We start from the raw sequence: 14356 nt of genomic DNA on the forward strand, positions 1-14356 counted from the left end.
CTCCATACGTGGCCACCCGAGTGAATGAGAAGGAGCCACCTTTAGAAAAAAAGTGTGAACGATCGCTTTTTCCTCCGATCGTAATGATCTTCATTCATTTTGAATTTTTAATGCCTTTTGCGCGTTTTGTTTACACGTTTTTGTGCTCTATCTACATTTCCTTGGCCGCTTTGTTTTCGACCTCCAACCCCTTTTTCCCCAAAATATCACCCACACGGTTAGGACACTTGACTTGGCTTTAGTCGTCCACGGCGCATTCCCCGTGGAGGTGGAGATAATCTAAATAATTGGGTTTTTCATCATCGGTACGGAAGCCGTGGCAACATTGAGCGCACATGTGAACATTGAACGCCGGCAGATTGGTCTACGACCGCGGCTGAGAGTTTTTCGAGTAGAGTCGTTTTTCCCTCGGGACCTGAGGTTAGGACGCGTGCTCGCGTCCTCCGACGAGCTACAAACGGATACGCAACGTCCTTTGTTTATCTCGGTTTTTGCTGTTTGGGGGTCGTGCTTCATGGGCGCGAGCGTTATTTTTTTTTACGACGCCACCGATTATAGTGCCTTGCGTCCGAAAATGCGTTACCGTACGGTTCCAGAGTAGTGAACAATTGTATTTTCGACCAGACACACCAGACCCACCCAGGCATTCAACCGTGTGTGTGTGCCGGAGAATGACTTCCAACATGAAATGTTAGATGTTGCGTACGTACATCCAAACAATACGGAAGGATTTACGACGGACAACTGCCAAACGGCCATGGTTCATTGGAACACTAAGAATATCACTGGCGAAACAAGCTTCATTGCATGCTTTTCTTTTTTCTCCTTTCACCACCAATAGTGAAAGTGTTAGCGTTTTTATCCCTTTTGGCAGCTAGTTTCGGGAAACAGACAAAAGAGGAACGGAACAGTTTTCCAACAACTTCCCTTACGGTTATAGTTGTGTAGTACAAGGATGTGGTCCTCTTACGTAAAGAATAAGTCAAGCGCTGGGTGTTGGGCTTTAGATACGGAGAAACTACACCTACAGAGAGTTTGTTTGGATCTGGGCTGATGTTATGGTTTTTACTGACTCGTGGAACGATTTTTACGACCCAAACCAACATCTGCCCTTCACCTAACTAGGTGGCAATATTCGGACATAGCAGAACGATCATGGTGGGTGAAAGATGTGGGGAATTTTACGACGGCGATCATTGCCTTCCGATCAATTGCAAACAAATGGCCACCCATAGGGGATGGAGAACTTAAATGTGTAATAAGATTTGGATTTTGTGGTTTAATACAAAGTAAAAGATATGGAAATAGTTAAACCCTTATTGGTTTGGAATTTATTGAAGTAGTTCTTTAAGTCTGAGTTTGGATTAATATCTGAGGACCTGATATTTCAAGTTATTCAATTAACTTCAGTTATTAAGAAGTTTGAGGTTCTGGTATTTAAAGAATTTCTTCAAAGTTATAGATATTTTTTTAGAAAAAAAATCAACTAAAAGAATTGTAAGAATGTTCGTAGTATCGAAGTATTTTTTCTCCAGGAATTTTATTTTTGAAGCATTTCTAAGGAAACTCAAACAAAAGGGAAGGACACCTTTTTCGAATCAAACATCTATAAAACAAATCTCTTCAATAATGAAACTCTTTTCTATCTTTATCAAAAATTGCATTTATTTCGTCATTTATACAACAGGAACATCTCTTTAATCTACATTATAAGATTTCGTGCGTAAAACATATTCACAGGGTACAACACTATTCACATTTGTTCGCCTTATGTAAATACTGACACTTTGCTCTAATCGATCTCCACATTCTCACATTCGTCTTCTTCGCCCTCACCACCAGACGATAGCACACTGCAATGGCCATTGGTTTCCATCTCCGTCTGGCTACGTGGTCGTGTTCCGTCCGAACCCGGTCCCGACAGTTCCGAGGGTGATCGTGACCGTTGTCCGGCGGAGTTAACATTTTCCGAATCACTATCACATCGGGTGGAGAAGTTTAGTGGTCCGGACGATACGAGCCCATGATGATGGATGGCCGGTGGTTTACAGGATACGGAGGAGGTAGAGGATGACGATGAAGGCGTGGGCAGAACGACGGACGGTGCGATCGGTCCATTAGGTACGGTGGCTATCTTCGAGGGATAGAAGTAGGAAAACGGCATTGGAGGTATTCCAGGCATTCCGTACGCCATCTGTATCTGTCAGCGAAGCGTTAAAAGTTGTTTAGGGATAATTCGTTTTTGAAGTCACGAGCGCAAAAAATCACTCCACAACCTACCTGGTGTCGATAAACGTTCAGCAGGGCAGGATCGAGTCCGGTAGCGTAGTGTGGTTGACCAGCGGCCAACATTGGTCCGTACGATCCATCTTCCCGCACCAGCACCTGCACCGGGACGCGTTTCGTAGCGCTAAGCAGTGCGGCCTCATGTTGCTGGATCTGTTTCCTTTTCGTTTTGTAACGCCTGTTCTGGAACCAGATCTTGACCTGCGTCTCGGTAAGTCGCAAGTTCTTAGCGAGCTCGGAACGCTCCGGCCCGGAAAGGTATCGTTGTTGGGCGAAACGACGCTCAAGCTCAAACACCTGAGCGTGACTGAATGCAGCCCGGGAACGTTTCTTCCTTGCGGAAGGTATCTCTTCGTTGGCCAACATTGGCGTTTGTTGGGTACCGTGTAGTCCCAGTGCACTGGTGTAAGGTGACGATGAGTCACAGTCTATTTGGGGAGAGGAAGAAAGGAAATCGATTGTAATATTCAGTACCTTTGAGAAGTGACGGCAAAATTAGGCTGTACGAAGAGGTACACGTGCCTGACATTAGACAGGGACTTCTCCGCTCCGGTGTCAACCATCAACAACTGCATTAGGCTAATTATTTATCGTCATCACCAATAGCAACTAGCTGCTTTTTGGACCATTCTTACCCGAATCGTTTTCCGTCAAACGTCGCATATCGATGGGACTTTCGCTACGATGATGGGTTGACTTCGCGAGTCGATAGCATCCCGATCCTCGGCCCGATCCTTCCAGCAGCATGTTGGCAATGCGTTCCGTCGGTCCGGCATCGCCATCCTGCATCGGTGCACTAGAATCCTGCCTTGACGCGACTTCTTGACCATTCGCATCCGTTGTCACCATGAAACAATCTAACGACCCACGACGTAAGGCAGGTGGCAATCCGTTCAATGAAAACGTGGTCGCCGTGGAACCAGTTTCATTGTTCGGATTATTATTATTGTTGTTATAGTAGCTTAGGCTTAGCTTCCCGTACAGTCCCTCTTCCACGGTCGAGCGAGGACTGGCGGAAGCTTCGTGGGCAGTAGCATTTCGCCTTTGATGCTGATGGCGAAGTTGCTGTGGATGGTAATGGTTATGATGGTGATGATGGTGGCGTGCGTGATAGTACGTCTTCATGTCTTCCTCGTTGCCAGACGATTCACCCGAGCTGTGACGCTCGACCCGCCGGCTTCTGGTAAGGATATCGTTTATCGAGAAGGGTGTCGACACGATCGACTTTGCGGTCGAAGCAGTCAAGCTCATTTCCTTTTCTGCTGTTCGGGAAATTGGATAATTGTTTCGAAACACAGCACTAATTGTCTCACCACTCAAGCACTTCTTCAACACGTTGAGTACAATATATTTTCTTCTCTGAACTTATTCACTCTCAGCATATAAGTAGATTTAATTTTATAAAAGAACTTCTCCAAAGCAGTAATCATATGCACAAAACTGAGAACACATTCACCAAGGAATTTTCAACGCACACACTTCAGAACGCTTTTGGCGTGTCCAGACACCCGGCATTAACACGACCGCACTTAACGAGCTGAACAGCACGAATGAAGCAGCACCGTTTTTCCCGCAGTCACTGGTTCGGGAAAGAGTTTTTCCCATTTTCACGAGCGTTTTTCCCGCCCATCCCTCCACAGCGTCGCTCCGTTCGCCCGGTGCTGTGGATACCACTCTCTGGGCGCACTTCGATTGGATAAGAGGCGAGCCGTGATTGGCTGAACCTTGGTTCGGATGAACGATGTTTTCAGGGTTGTTTGTTTAGCGTGAGAGCCGCGCATGGCATGGGTGAACCGGGCATTCGAGGGTCGGGCCCTCGGGACCGGGGTGATTTGAAACGACGGAAGGCCTGGTTGCTTATGTTTCTTGAGGTTTTTCATCGTTTTTTTTTCTTTCGTTCTTCTCCTCAACGATGCCCGTGAACAAGCTAAGCTGGCGGGTGTAATGGTGTCGAAGTGTATGACGAGACGATTCTGCGCCTTCTGGCAATGGTTGCTGAATCCTGAAAACCGTACATTCCACTAATGGGGTAATGGACGAGATCGAAGACGCTTCAAGGTGAGGTTTTTTTTTTGCTGTCCGTTTTTTTTTTTTCGTTACACCAACAAGGAACTTGGTGAAAAGATGGTAGAAATTGTGCTTCACCGGAATGAAGGTGTTTCCGCTGGCAATGTGGCGAAACGAATGCGAGTGTGTGTGCTGAATCATGGGCAATTTTCCATGGGGTCTCTAACGAGCGCGTGCCGTTGGGTTGGGGGAAATGGGGGTGGGAAAAGCATTAGTGACAAAGCTCTAATGGAATTACTTTCGGGAATGAGCTACTTTCATTTCGGGCACTACAGGAAAGAGTCTCAAGGTAACGAAAAGCGGCGTCATGATACAGTGTAACTTTAATAGAATTTTTTACTTGTTATATGCTTGAGAAAATTTTGGCTGAAATGCCAAATTATATTGATTTCATGATGACTTTTTTGCAAAACATTTACAAGAATAAGGTCGATAATAAATTATCTTATTCAAAAAGCTTTCTTTTTAAAAATTATGTTATATGCCTCTTTATTAAAACTACTCAAATCTTCTTCATGCTTTATAACAAGCAGATTAACCTCCAAGAAGTACAATCTGTTTTCCTACTTAAACCAGTGTGCCTTTCCATTAATGTGCACTCCACAGAGTTGAATATAAATCACAGTTTGTCGAAGTAAACCATCATCGCCCAACCGACACTCTTGAAGGACTGTAATGCATCATCAAATGTGAAAAGTGTTCGATGAGTGATCACTTCGCTTAATTGAATGTTGACCACGGTATCTTCGACAGTGCGTATATACGACTGTACATATGTATATAGAGTGATATTCGATAATCCTTGGGTAAAGATTGGTGCTCCGTTTTCCCTTGCGTTTCGGGATTCGTCCCGTAAGCGAATGCGAATGGAACCGTCGAAGTAAAAACAACAAGAAGGGCAAGTGTTTGTATCATGTTTCATAGAGCAGCATGGAGTACTGAGCAGTATTGATGAGGAAATTGAATGGAAAGATCCCCCCCCCCCCCCCCCCCCAAACAAACTCCGTACAACCGATGTGTACACACTTCAAATTTCGAATCGAAGGTTTGATGAAGATGTACTCACGATCAACTTTACGATGTTTACACTGTCATTTGATGATGATTATCCTGCAGTCATCTGGCCAGGCGTCATCAAAGCCCAACTCAAAGCAGCTATATCGATGGCGTAGTTAGCACAATCGATGCATAACAATGCACTGGCCGGCCATTGTTTTGACGTGCGAACGGAAGTGAACGGATTTCCGGATCCAGAACTCGAAGGTTCTAATTAACACCAATTTTTATGCGTTCCCAAAACCTTCCTTCCCTTTTTGGAAACGTTTGCTCTGTGCACGTGGCGTTGGAACAATTTATATCCTTCACCTTGCCCTTGTTGTAGGACCCGATTCACAATATTGCCAGCACCCACAAAAGCCGCAGGCAAAACAAATTCACAAAAGTAACACCTTCCGGGCAGAGTAATTTCAATTAGTGTCTATTATCCAACGCTGGTATAAGCGCCGGTCTGCCAATCCGTCAAGGGTGCAGAGATTAACTCGTGTAGAGTGTGAGTTTGGTATCAAGAAACAATGAGCAAAGTTGAGCAACAGTCGAACCCTCCGCACTGAATGGCCCTTACCATTCATCCATTTTTTCTCCTTTTTCTTTCCAGAGAGGAACTCATCGTTCCACTTGGGTAACCGGGGACAATATGCTACCGTGATGAGATCAGTCGCCGTTCGGTATGCGTATGCTCGGGCGAAAAAAAAGGTAGGTGCCACACGACTTGGCAGCAAATCCGCTTCAGGCAAAGTGTCCTTTTGCTGGCGCTGGTTGCGGTGGAAAGGTAAGTGGAAAATTTCCTGGAATTGGCACGCTGGGAAAGTGTCCATTTGATTTGAATGGGGAAAAGATCAGGAGAAACATTGTACCGCGTTCGAGTGCACACTTTTGTTCTGGCGTGAATTTTGGTGCTTTAAGGTACGATTTGAATGACAATAGGCTCATCGACAACTGATTTGCGAAGGATCTTTTTTTGGGAAAGTGGGCGCGTGTGTGGGAAAGTCGGACACGCGAGAAAGAAAATATTGATACAATATGTCATAACATACGGAAGTAGACATATAAGCCTTATGTGATTTATCATGTCAATTGGTTTTATTTTGCATAAAAGCATTATTATCGTCTTAAAAACTTATCAAGTTTTTGTTTATTACAGGAATTTCAATCTATTTTTGGTCTAATGATACTTTAAATGTACAAGATTTTATTGGTTGTGATGATTCTGATTTCAAATGTATTGTGTTAAACAATGCACAGACCAGAACGTTCTTCTGGAAGGAAAAAAATAAATATTTAAATAATTGCACTTGTCTTGAATTTGATCGTTTTAAGGTTAGATGCTTTGATCGTTTCGAGTCTAATTCTTAAACTGCTGCAAATGTTATAATTTTTTTTTGGCTCGGTTAGAGCGGCTTGGCCGCATCAAGACTTATTTTACCACGTAGCAGAATAGTCAGTCCATGCTACGGGGGCTCGGTCCGGATGGGATTTGAACCTGATCCTGCCGTGTGGGCGGGCGCCGTTTTTCACATGCACCACCAGGCTGCCCCAAATTTTATAGTTATTTTATTCATAATTTGGATTGGATTGATATTTATTTCATTGCTAATGCTAGTTTACATTTTTTGAACTCATATCGATACGTGTTTTTATTCTTATAATTATAAATAACGTTATAATTATTATTCTGTTTTTCATTTAAATTTTTGAATTATAAAATTATGAATAATGAATCATTATGAAATTATGAGATTTTATTCATAATATCATTTTTAGAACTTAACGCGTTTATATTTTATTAATATGCGGTGTAAGTTTATTTGTTTCTAAACTTTTTTGTAACTAATGTTCGACCCACATTGAGTTGAAGTCGACGCTCGGTCTCAAGCGTTTTAAGATCAAGAAAGAAGAGCCGAATCATTATATTTACTTTTTTAATTTGAAATTCCTGAAACGATTACAACGATTTAAGAAACACCAAAATTATTTTTATTATAATTTTGAAATAAACTTTTTTATTCACATTCACATCACACTTCTAAAAACCTACTCTGTGAACGTGCTCCATGCTAGCTCGGCGACGATTACAGCGCCATCTCTATGGAAACAGTGTAACGAGAATTGCATAGCTTCAGGGGTAGAAAGTTTCAGAAAAAGCATTCATAGGGAAATCACAGCATTGCGCTGGGAAATGTAACGGAAAAATGAAAAGAGAAAATGAAAAATGATCCCGATAGTGAGTTCCAGTAATTCATAGGATTTAATAGCAGTACAGGAATATAAAAGCAGGTATAATGTGATTTCTATCACAGAAAACACGAGCGAGTTTTAAACGCGCATGGACGAGTACTATTAAAATAGTTTGGCTGTCGCCGCACGTGTAAAATATTTTTTGAGAGAAAATTTTGCTCAGAGCGGATGGTTGCCGATCGTGTCTTCTAACTGCAGTGAAGAACATTAAGGCAATGTTGTATGCATCTCCAGCAGTTTCCACGTTGCATTGATTGTGGTATCTGGGATCAGGAAGAGATTTTAAAGGGGTGGAGGCTAGTTAAATTAGCTGCTCTCATGCTTTGATATTAAAAAAGCCATTGCAAAATAACGTCAAAACAACATAACGTTTTCAGTTATAGTAGTTTGAGACAGGTGGAAGCGTGTAATGAATATTTAATATTTAAAGTCATTCAATTCAAAAAAAAAGAAACGTTTTATATTTACGTTTTATTTTTATTATATCGAGAGCTTAATTCTAAAAATGTTAATTTCTGAATGTTAATTACCTGTACATAACATAACCCTGTTATGAGGATAACTTCTCTTTCAGAGGTTTTTACGCATAACTTCAAGGACACACTTCATCAATGTGGAAATGAATGTCCCCGCATATGCATCATAAACAATATCCAATTTTTCAAAGTCTCACCCCACTCCACAATACTTCGGCCTAGATTTGATAACACATTTTTCAAAACAGACGTTATCTGTATCGCATGTTGGAAGGTTTGAAATGAAAACCGATCGAACCTGAAGTCTACTGGCTTAGAATTTCCCATCGCCGTCCCCTATGCCCTATGAGCGGGCAATCGACCTCTCAGAACATCTCTATCTTTGATGGGAAATTAATGGGTGCCACTAGAAACGATTGGAAGAGTAAACCGGCGGTAAAGCATATTATAAGACCACTGACTTTTGAGTTCGGTGCACACTAAAATGAAAAGTGTCGGTTGCACGCTGCACCGCACGCACAATTAGAACGCACCGGCCGTACGCGCCGAATACGAAGGGAAAACTACGATTTATGGCATTTGCTCATTTTCCATTTTATCCGCCCCAGCTTAGGTCCCGCGTTCGACCACTTACATCTATGACTTACGATCGCAACCATGCGATGGAACCGATGGTACCGCGAGGAACCGTAAGGGTTATCCGGGCTAATCGTTTCTTTGACAGAACGTAAAGCAGATGCCCTCGGTCGACCTCGGCTTGAGCAAAACCATTTTCCAAAAGGGAGTTTTGTCTTTCTTTTTCGAAACTGGAACAGTTTCGATCCAATGCTGAAGAAAAGAACGAAGCAATAAAACAAAAAAACAAAAAACAGTGAAAACGGAAGGATCTGCTTGCTGCTGGTGTGCGATTTCGTCACTCAACTCAACTATTCCGACATGAACCACACGCGATACGAATGAATGAATGAGACGCCTTAATCGATCATAATGCAATCTGCGGGGAGAAGCCGGGGGCAGTAAACGATTTGGTCTTTATTTGCTTGACATACGGAGCGCCGAATCAGGTTTCATTTGCTGTCAATCGAACGTGGAAAGCCGCAGCGGCCGGAGGATGGAGCATGGGGCCCATTTTAGTCATTCATTCTCGACAACAAACTGATGTGCACACCCGTCTACAAGGTTTATTAGGTTTCGCTTATTTTCGGGAGCCACTATCGAATTACGGTTGACCTAAAGCTATCATACTGCTATCATTGGCCAAACCAGATGTGCATTTGCGTGCGATCGTTCACGATGTGATGATGGATGTGTTAACTTTATGTCGATGTCACAGCAATTAGGTTAGACATAGTTATGGAATTATTTTTTGTATTTCGACTATAAACAAAACACCATATTTCTTTACCACTAAATCAATTTGATTGTTTTATTGTCCACAAAGTTTGTCTGAATGCAATAAGAAATTTTCGATACGGTTACAACTATTTACAACTGATTGACCTACTTACACTGCGCCGCCTACCAGTAGGACACTTTTTGATCGTAGTAAGGATTGGGTGGTGGAGGAGGAGGTGTCGATGAGTACTGTTCGGAGTACTGGATGCCATAGGATGGATAAGGAGGTGGCGGTACTGTAGTTGAAGATCCTCCACCGATCGACGAGCTCATACTTGATCCCATCGTAGGTCCTGTGGTACTGTTCGTCGCATGAAACCCGGCACCATAAGTTCCCGACCCTGCCCCAACCGTAATTCCGAGCGATAGTTCATCATAATCTTTGCTGCTAGATCCAGAATCTGAGGGACACCTAGGAACACCGGTGCCGGAAGATGTTGTGTCACACTTGGACGTGGACGCACTCTCTATCTGGACGCGTTTTGATTTGTAGCGACGATTTTGAAACCAGATCTTCACCTGAGTTGGTGTCAACTTCAAGATACTGGCCAGGGTTTCGCGCTCCGGTGCCGACAGGTAGCGCTGCTGGCGAAACCGTCGCTCGAGTTCCAACACCTGTCCCTGGGAGAACAGAATGCGTGGCTTCCGTTTCGCCCGTAGTTTACCGTTCTTGCGTAACTCGCAACGGGACGATGTGACGAGCTGGGTGCTACATTCTTCTGGAAATAAAGACAAAAAAAAACTCCTTCAAGTTCTACTGGCAAGGGTGACTCTTTACTCAACAAAAGCTACATACTTTGCAACATATCCTCCTCGGTGTTGGTGTTGTTGTTCAGCTGACACAAACTGTCCAATTCCTGCACGTGTTCCGACGTTACGCAGGTGGAAACGCTCGAGAAGGATTCTTCCTTTACCTTGATACCATCGTGAGGACTTCGCGTGTCCGATACATTATCCAAAGGTGTGCTAGTATCGAGCAGTGTGGGTCGAACGTCCTGTAGCAGAAAGTTCGAACACTGATGTTCGTGTTCGCTTATCATGGAGGACTTTTCCGGATTACCGTAGGCGCCTAATTCTAGCTCGGATCCCACAGAGCTGGCTACGGAACTGAGTGCTGGACTGGATGTTGTGTTGGCGGAGATAGTGGCCGAGCTGATCGTTGCATTATGATAGCCGTAGGATTGAGGGGTGTGCGAATAATGGGGTGGAGGTAAGTGAGGTGGTAAGACGGTTGAGGGAACAGAAGCGGAGCTAAAGTCGTACGTCGAAGGACCATAGTTGAGGTCATGGTGATGGTGAGCTTGCGACAGGTAACCGTGGGAAATCATGCCGTACGGATCCGGTGGATGATAGGAAGTTTCGTAACCGGTGTAAGGTGTGTATGCAAAGTGGTTAGGAGCACTGGAATTAGAGGATTGATAGATAAAAGCCATGTTATTCTTAAACTGTCTCTAATAAGCAAAATGTGAAGAATAGACATATTTGCTTTAGATTAAATATTTTAGAATTTACATAGATCAAAATAAATAAAAAAGTTAAATTATTTTAATTTTTAAGTTAAATAAATATAAGGAGTTAAGTTTATATTTAATTGTAGTTTTTTTGAGAAGGTACATCGTTAAAGTTTTAGTATAAGTGGTTCTGCTTTTATTAGTTGTAGATATTTTTCGACATAAACTATAAACTCTAGTAACCTTGAAGTTGCTCACGAAATTGATTATTATGGTTTAATGCAGATTCCTAGTCTTTATATTAAATGCTTTTTCTGAAGTTTATGTTATAACAATAATTTATTTATTAAATTAATTATTTATGATCTTTCAGAATACCTCAAACATTTCCTTATTTGTCCTTTTAAGATATATTCAATTTAAAAGAAACAGAATGTGCCCCCAATGTGACATCCAATTTAACATACCTTTCCATTTGACAATTCAGATAACTATCCATTACTCCGGCACCTGATTCGACCATGTTGAGTATGTCCTTTACCGAGAATGGTGTATTATTGTTCGTCTCACTACCACTTGATAAGTCCGCGTGTGTTAGATCACAATATCCTTGCTGGAGCATTTTATTTTACACACGAATTACTCAGTGTATTTGTCTTTTTAACAATGTTTTAGTCACTGAACAATTAGCGAAGTGATTAATATGTTCACAGTAATAGTTTTTCACTATTTTAACTTCAAGATCTATTTTTACGATTTGCACATTTTCAAACACACATACGCTATAAAATTCCTTGGAACTTTAAGGTCACTTTTAGGGCTTTCTTTAAACCCCTTTAATATACGGAAAATGGCACTTTTATCACTGTTTCCAAACTTAACGATTTTAATCCATTTTAAACCAACCGTGACACAATCACCAATGAGACACTTCTGTACAGACCTGCACGGCAATAAGTGCAACTTTTAGTCCAACGTCCTTTCGACATAACCACATGTGACCGACTGTTCTTACTGGTACGGGCAAACAGATTCGAAACACATTCCACTATGCGTTCGTTCAAATTTTCATCCGTTCTGGGCCACGTACCGATCTGTACGCAGAAAAGAGACGGCACTCGACGGTACTTGACATCATTGAGCGGAAAAGCTAAACATTTGCCAGAACATGTTCCGATCGTATTTGAATATTGCCATCCTTTTCAAAGATTTTCATCCGTGCTCCATTGATTTACGGCCTTTTTTCTCCCCCCGTTTGTGAGCGTACACTAATTTTCTTACAAATTTGATCGTAAACCCACAATCAGATATACTACGCATGCACGGTTGGTGTCTGTGCTCTCTGGCGGCACAGAGTTACGGTGTGATCTTTTCGTAAGGAGAAAGAGAATCACTGATTGGTACACGGGCCTTTCATGGGAAGTTTTCAACGTATTGGAAATGTTTCGCGCGTGTGTCTAGTCTTGCGCAGTCGGGATGCTATCAAAGCAATTTTCATTTTCCCGCCACGAACCAATACAAATCTGGACCTGCTGTATTAAAGATGGCGGTGTTGTCTACCGTCGATACCTAGACGGAAAATATTAATTATTAATACAAATGCCACCGACTCTTTCTTAAGTGAAAGTAATTCAAATTCCTTGAATTTTTTTTTCTACTCGCTCATCTATTCTGCCCTACACGTAGAAATTACCTACGAAGTATTAAGCAAAAACATATTGATTTTGTTTCTGTACATTTCGTTTCGCCTTCCCGCAAGCTTCTCTCGTTTCCCATCCGCTGGAACGACATCTGGAAGCAATGTTGTATGTCCAATTTGTTTGATTTGTGTATGGTTTTTTCTCTCGTTCGAGTCGCTTTTCCTTCTTTTGCTGGTGCGGCCTTTAGGGACCTCCAAGGACTTCGGACCCGACCCAGCAAGTACCGAGCATGTTGGATGTTATGTCTGTTTTACATAATCGAAATCCAGCGCCGGATGGCCCACGCAGGACAGCGACAACGGTACGGGGACACGTTCGGTTGTGTAACACAAATTTACAAAACCCCAGGAAGCGCCGCCATGGCCGGTGCACCACCGTCGGGCAAAAGGATGTAAAACCCGGGACGTCTAGACGATTGACGACAGTGACAGTCTTGGTACGGATTGCTGGACTACGCATCAACGGTGACGTCGATGTGAGCAGAAACCAAAACATCGAACTGTCCATCCTCGCGTGACATAGTTTTTTTTGTTGTTGTTGCAGTTTATAGTGCTCTCTCCTTGAAGGGCAAGCGTAATTCGACACTTGCTGCCAGTACGACAATGTACGATTGTTTGGTGGAGGATCATGTCAACAGAGAAATAAGCTGTCAGTGATATAGGCCAATGTCAGGGAAAAGGTTCAGCTTCAAAGGATTTCATTGTGGAGTGAAATAATGGTATTTGTTGTCGGCCCATTCCATTGCGGCAGGTTGACGACGGCAGGAAAATGTTGACGAAAAACAGAAGTATTGTATGAGGGAAAATTTCTCGAGCAGGAAGAACAAAATACATCGGAGACGAAGAAAAACCTTAACATGGGAAAGCAGAATGAGGAAATTTCAATTTTTTAATTTATTTTAATGTTTCAGCCGATCGAGTTGTAATATTTCTTTGTTCAACAGTCTTGAGGAGGATAGAGTTTTTCATTGATAGGTGAAGGGTTTATTACTTTTTCGTTGGAATTTTTATGAAGGCAATAAAAAAGGAATGCTTACATAGCGATCTTTCACTTTATAGAATATTGACTTCAATATACAACATTGTCTACAAATAAATGTAAGTTGAGGAATCACAAAAAAATACTAACTGAAATATGATCTACAGTTTCGAAGAATTAATTTCCTAAGCACCTAATTTGTACAATGAAATTTTCTAGAATAACAGTTAAAGAATAAGGAATCAAATATTTAGAAAATATTATCTGTACTATTTTTATCTAAAAATGTAATTTTGACATACATACAACCACTGAAAAGCAAGAAACAGTAGCATACTAAATTAACTTCTAGTTTAATAATTCTCATAATTTTCATGCAATAGAAATTTGCTTCCCATACCAATGCTTCACATTATTTGTAGTGATTCTACGCATCCGTAACATTTTCTCATCGCTCCACACCCATTGAACGGGATCACTGTACGATCCATTTGAAACATCAAAGACACAAAAACAAGACATACATACACACAGGATTATAAACGGCGGTCGCTTTCTTGGTCGTTCAGCTGGACGCGGAGCCAAACATAGCTGACAAATTGCAACTCGCCAGCAGCCCCGGAGTGCATTAGCGTTACATAATTTATGCTGCTTCCACCACTGTCACAGAACCACTTGAAACCCGGTACAGATGAGCGGCTGGGAATCC

General features: G+C 42.2%; 2 protein-coding genes across 3 annotated transcripts; both read right to left on the bottom strand.

The window, feature by feature from the left end:
* Positions 1-1617: 1617 nt before the first annotated feature.
* On the bottom strand, positions 1618-3869 carry LOC125761480 (protein zerknuellt). Its single transcript, XM_049422638.1, has 3 exons — positions 2922-3869; positions 2281-2714; positions 1618-2200 (listed from the first exon to the last, which is right to left on the bottom strand). Exons 1-3 carry the CDS (start codon positions 3535-3537, stop codon positions 1793-1795), a joined length of 1458 nt encoding a protein of 485 aa, XP_049278595.1. The 5' UTR covers positions 3538-3869; the 3' UTR covers positions 1618-1792.
* A 4354-nt stretch (positions 3870-8223) lies between these two features.
* On the bottom strand, positions 8224-13943 carry LOC125761481 (muscle-specific homeobox protein tinman). Of its 2 annotated transcripts, none has more exons than XM_049422640.1 (3): positions 11437-13943; positions 10315-10919; positions 8224-10234 (listed from the first exon to the last, which is right to left on the bottom strand). In XM_049422640.1, the coding sequence occupies exons 1-3, from the start codon at positions 11589-11591 to the stop codon at positions 9642-9644; spliced, it is 1353 nt and encodes a 450-aa protein (XP_049278597.1). In that variant the 5' UTR covers positions 11592-13943; the 3' UTR covers positions 8224-9641. The 2 variants fall into 2 exon arrangements, with proteins under 2 accessions (XP_049278597.1, XP_049278596.1); XM_049422639.1 differs by having other exon boundaries at positions 8224-10237.
* Positions 13944-14356: the final 413 nt, after the last annotated feature.

This window comes from Anopheles funestus, chromosome 2RL (assembly GCF_943734845.2).
Source record: "Anopheles funestus chromosome 2RL, idAnoFuneDA-416_04, whole genome shotgun sequence".
NCBI classification, from domain to species: domain Eukaryota; kingdom Metazoa; phylum Arthropoda; class Insecta; order Diptera; family Culicidae; genus Anopheles; species Anopheles funestus.